At 53.7% G+C, this 5,305-nt stretch overlaps 3 protein-coding genes across 3 annotated transcripts; 1 reads left to right on the forward strand and 2 right to left on the reverse strand.

The window, feature by feature from the left end:
• On the forward strand, positions 1-1,770 carry EV422DRAFT_507545 (uncharacterized protein; the record flags this gene model as incomplete). Its single annotated transcript, XM_053068667.1, has 2 exons — positions 1-99; positions 157-1,770. The coding sequence occupies 2 exons, from the start codon at positions 1-3 to the stop codon at positions 1,768-1,770; spliced, it is 1,713 nt and encodes a 570-aa protein (XP_052924380.1).
• Positions 1,771-2,675: 905 nt separating this feature from the next.
• Positions 2,676-3,124, reverse strand: EV422DRAFT_598977 (uncharacterized protein; the record flags this gene model as incomplete). The annotated part of the gene is made up of 1 exon (XM_053073649.1): positions 2,676-3,124. A coding segment is annotated over one exon (357 nt), but the record flags the coding sequence as incomplete, so codon positions are not given.
• Positions 2,889-5,247, reverse strand: EV422DRAFT_621215 (uncharacterized protein; the record flags this gene model as incomplete). Its single annotated transcript, XM_053074129.1, has 8 exons — positions 2,889-3,134; positions 3,195-3,393; positions 3,461-3,630; positions 3,879-4,156; positions 4,219-4,427; positions 4,507-5,031; positions 5,113-5,122; positions 5,191-5,247. The coding sequence occupies 7 exons, from the start codon at positions 5,245-5,247 to the stop codon at positions 3,371-3,373; spliced, it is 1,272 nt and encodes a 423-aa protein (XP_052924382.1). The 3' UTR covers positions 2,889-3,134; positions 3,195-3,370.
• Positions 5,248-5,305: the final 58 nt, after the last annotated feature.

The following is a 5,305-nucleotide window of genomic DNA, read 5'->3' on the forward strand; positions in this document are numbered from 1 at the left end:
ATGGGGAAGGTCACTGTCCGGATCCGCCAAGTCAAGAAGTGGAAAGATACCGGGTTGAAGAAGGCGAGGGAACTGGAGAGGTTGGCGAAGCTCCTGACGGTACGTTGCGTGGTGTCGCGGGAGATTATCCATCTTGTGCTGATTGTTGTGATTCAGATGAAGAACCAGTATGAACAAGGTCATGCACGCCGACAGGCCCAGCATGCCTCGAGCGTCAGTATGGGTATGAAGGCCCACAGCCATCTGGCTGCCGCGCAGCAGACCATCTTCGAGGTGGCGTTCGTCCGGAAGAAGCAAAAGCGTGCGGATAATGAGGAGGACGGTGAGGAGTTGCCTCCGGCGAAGAAACGGAAGGCGGACGACGACGAAGATCGCGACGCGGATGACGACGAAGAAGAACGCGACGCCAGCGAAGAAGGCACCGACGAGGACGGTGAAGGCACTGCTGCCGTGCCCGCTAATGCGCAGTGGACCACACCAACATCCTCAAGCAAAGGATTTGGATTCGTCGATTCGGAGAGTGAAAGTTCGAATTCAACCATGTCATCAGCCCCCGAACCCGATGAGCCAGAGGAGGTGTCGGAGACAAAGCTTCGCGCCTCCCTGCAAGCGCTGAAAGGAAAGATGTGGGAAGTCGGCGGCGTAAATTTGGCCATCAAGATGCGGCGTATGCAGCGCGCAATGTTGGCGCGCCTGGAGAAGACGGGTCCAATCATAGAGACGGCAGCGACGCTTATCAGCGAAAACTGCCTGGTGATCACTGCGGAGAAGCCTAAAAGCTATTTCGCGTTCTCAGACGATGAGTGGGTCGCGGTACGGGGAGCGTTCGCGCAATACCGTCTGAAGCTAGATCATGCTTATGAGGCCTACGCCCATGGCGAGGTTCAAAGGATGCTCACCGCAAGAGATCAGCGGCTACCATATCGCGCGTTGATCCGAGGGGAAGGCACGCAGGAGGACCACGACGTCGCGTTGCTCCTTGATCAGCTGAACAAAAGGCTTCGAACGACGAAACCTGATAGGGGGGTGCACGAAGCCACATGGTGCTGCAGATACATGTTGCCCTACTTTGATGTGCTGAGCCCGGAGATGGTTTGGAAGTACGACAACGGTAGCCACTACGGTCCCAAACGCCCGGACTTTTCAATCGCCGACGATAAGGGCATCGGGCTCGCCAACTTTGAGGTCAAGTCCCCATGGGCCACAGACGCTGCGAAGTACCAGGATATCGCTCGCACCATCCACCGCGGGATCGATGAGATGAAGCTGGACCTGCAGACGTGGCGACCGAAGCGTAGCCCAGCCAGGCTCTGCGTGGCGGTGGCAGCGGAGCAAGGGACGGTGTTCCAACTGATGCTGCACAAAGGCATCTTCGTGGCGGTTGAGATAGGCGTGTGGTGGTTCCCCACAGCGCTGCAAATGCATCAGGAGTGGCAGGTGGCGTCGTCTGTCGCTATGGCTTGCGCGATCATGAAGCGAGCTGGATGGGTGCGCAGGCAGGCGGCCCAGTACGTGAGGCTCGGGGTAAATGCGCCGCGGCTGAGCATCCTGCCGCCAGTGACACCTGTTTCTGTAGCAAAGTCGTCCGCTGCCAAGGGTGCGGCGCAAGCTGCCAAGCGTGCAGGTAAGCCGGGCGGTCCGCGTGCGGCTGTCCCCAATCCGCGGCCCCAGAAGACGAGCGCGGACCTTCCGGTGCAGAGCGTCCAGGTCAGTGCGCGGGCAGTCATGAAGCCTGCCAGTGGTACTTCTTCGAAGAAGCGTCAGGAGTAGGGGCCGTTTCTTCGTCTCGCTTTGTTTGTCGCGGTATACTAGTAGCCGTATGGTGGTGCTTCGTTTCGTCAGATCTCGCCGTGCCTTTTCTTGCAAATGCTTTTTCGGGGAGTTACTAACCGCGGTACCCTTGGCATTTTTTGACTCGTCGTTGGCTGAGAGTCCTATTGAGTCCTATTGTGATGTGGGTTGGTTCGGTGTTGTTATGACCATAAGCTTACCTCATGACAGCACACTGACAGCCGCCAATGTCAAACGCCAATGTCAATGTCAATGTCAATGTCAATGCCTTCTCCTCTCATTTCGCCAATCCCCCGCTCTCCTCTCATCCGCCAATCCCCCATTCGCCGCTCCTCCTCTACCCCGCTCATCTGTGAGCCAATCTCTGGCCATTTGTCAACCCCCCCAGTACTTCTCCACAGCAGCTGTAGCTTGCTCTCTACACGCCTGCTACGCTCGCTCTAGGCTAGGAAGCATGGCTGGCGCTCACCCAGTCCCCTCTTGTTGTTGTCTTTGATCTGCTGGGTTGTTTATTTATAAATAGCCGCCCCCTCTTCGTCCATTCCCGTCCTCCCCAGCAGATCAACACCAGTTTTTCTCATCTCCTGTTCTAGTCCTTGTTTCTTGTTTCGTCAATACAACCTCTTGTCACCTATCGCTCTCGCTCTGTCTTCTCTTCTTCGCTTCCGCATCCGTCGTCGAGATCATAACACACGGTTTGCGAGTTGCTGAGTGGATGACGCGGTGATCTTGAGATCGCTTTGTTATCCTGAACAGCGGTGCTTGGGCTCATAACCTAATAAGGCTATTATGTGCGCTGAGGTTGAATGAGGGAAACGATGTTATTACCAGTAATGTGCTAAAGTTCTATGAGCTATGCTACGAGGGGAAGCTTTTCTACACAAGTTGCCATCATTGGCGACGCCTCAGGCAGAGGTACAATGATGTGGATGGCAGATAACCACCATGGAAAATGGAATGGGGTGAAAATTCTAGACTACCTACGGTTACGGGAGAATGCGTCTGGTCTGTGGCCATTGCCAAACACCACCGAAGGCACAATCGAGAGGAAATTCTTGGTGCTTAGGACGTCCCGATTGTGCACTCTCATCCGTAGTCGTAGTGGTCGTCTTCCAGAAATCTCAAATGGCGTCCAGTCTTGGTTGATACATTCGGGGTTGGGGCAACCCACCAATCCATGGACAAATTCCATTCTTCCCTTTCGAGCTTGCCACGGCTGAGGTGACAGCCGGCGTCGGATGTTTTTCTTCACACGCCCGTGGCAGTCTGGGCACAGGGAGGACGTTCGATACTCATCTAGCAAGTAGCATGGAATGCTGTTTCTTGCAAAGAGTGTGCGGAATCTGATTTCCCCCCATGAGTGAGCGTATTATAATACATAAAAAACAATGATGGTCACTCACCCTTTGGTCTTTGATGACTCCTGAAAGCGCATGGTTTTTCCAGCGTCGCTCCAATCACCCAAGATGACCGAAAAATGCTTTCCATACAGGCGTCGCATGTTCTTGATGAGCTTGCTCTCAGACTTTTGCCGCAGTGAGAACGCCTTGAATCTGCGAGCGACGTGAATCTCATCCTGTTAAAACTCATCCAGGGCGGGATCTGGGATATGGATGTCGGCCCATGTATTACCAAAGTTGAAAATCAAAGTTGAAGTGGAACATCATACCCGCATGTTCGTAATCCACGATGAACGCTGAGAACGCCTCGATGTTCATGCTCTTGTGTGATGGAATATGTGATCCCATCTCTGCGATGCCGGCATTGATCTTTCGCTCCGTCATGTCTCGTTGAAAGTACCGAGACTTTGTCTCGACCGCCCGTTGATTGGATGTGTATCTGGTATGGGGTGGTGCATTGTGAGAACGCTGCAGTGGAATGTCGCCGCAACGGGGATGGTGGGGATGGTGATGGGGGGGATGGTGACGGGGGGGATGGTGGGGATGGGGGCGGGGACAGGGTTGAGGAGGGCGTTGATGGGGATAGCGGCGACAGCGGCGACAGCGGGGACAGCGGGGACAGCGGCGACAGCGGGGACAGGGGCAACAGCGGGGACAGCAGGGCAGTAGTAATCAACTGAAACGTACCGAAATGGCCGCTCCTTCTTGTTGTCTCGACAGAACAGGAGGTCACGCTTGCCTGGATCAATGCAGACGATGTTTGGAGCCTCCCTTAGTTCCGCAATGTGGTGCTCAAAATACAGCTGCTTGACTTCTTCCCGCATTTGGGCCTTGCTGCGCTTCCGGGCCTGATGCCCATACTTGAGCCCTGGCTTCTTGAAGTGGATGGTAGCGGAATACCCGTTTGTGCTGATTGACCCATCAATTTTGAGACCAAGCTTCTTTCGATCCTTGAAGACCTTGTCCTGCAATCCGTCATTCAGCGAGGTAATTGAAATAGGCGCAAAAGGATACAGACTTAACTTACATTCACATTGAGAAACTGCCCCCACAGCTCCCGCTTGCGTTCATCGGTGAAGTTCCCCATGCGACCTTGGCTCAAACCCAGGATATGAATGGCTAGGATCAGCGTGTCAATCCGAACAGATGACTGGATTCGAGATTTGCGCAGCGGGATAGCAGAGAACAGCCGCATTCCACAGCGCTCATAGAGGCGTGAGAGCTCACAATAGGCACCTGTGATGAGGCGAGGCAGGTGCAGACCATGATTATACAAAAGAGGAAGCGGGGGGGGGCCGGAAATATACTAACTCACCCAAATATGGCATTGCGTCCACCGCAAGGCTGTACGCAAGCGGCTCATCCTGGGGAGGAAACAGAGCCCATAACTTGTCGAGGACGGTCCGCTCAAGTCGTGTGAGGCGCGCAAGCTCCTCCTCGGTTGGGTACTCTTCAAACGTCGCAAATTTTGTAAATTGACGGACCCGCTGATAATACTGTCTCCGCTGCGCTCGGTTGGCTCTGGCTCTACGGAGATGCAGTACAACTTGCTTCAAACCAATCCTTTTGTTAACGTAGCGCAGAAATATTTGCATAAAATGCTCTTGTACGTTAACTTTGAGGTTGGTGAAGATGCTCTGAGCCGTGTACGCTGCAGTCTGTTGGCAATATCGCATGCGTATGGGGGCAAATCTGTGAACATCGCAGTACTCTTGAACCCGTGGACGCAACTCTTGCCCGATGACTGGATTGCCATTGTAGCCTGGATTGTTTAGCAGCTCAAATATCACGCTGATGTGCTTGTCCGTGATGTCCGGCAAATCGTGTAGAGGATGATCGGCTGTGGTGGGCAGACCTAGCAGTCAGGACATTGTTATGGGAAATATTATGGGAAATATACAGTGCACCTAAAAAAACTCACCAAGGTAGTACTTGAGAAAGAAGGTGGTGTGGCGCGCAAGGACGTGAACATGGGCTATAAATGCTGTCAGGCGCTCACTTTGAACTTGATTTTGATTATGGATGATTCGGTGAAGGGAAACCTTGGTGCTGGCATGTGTTTGCGGGCGGTGTTATGATCTCGACAAACTGAGGCGGAAGCGAAGTAGAGAAGA

This window comes from Fimicolochytrium jonesii (genome assembly GCF_025526975.1).
Source record: "Fimicolochytrium jonesii strain JEL569 chromosome Unknown EV422scaffold_17, whole genome shotgun sequence".
Taxonomy (NCBI): domain Eukaryota; kingdom Fungi; phylum Chytridiomycota; class Chytridiomycetes; order Spizellomycetales; family Powellomycetaceae; genus Fimicolochytrium; species Fimicolochytrium jonesii.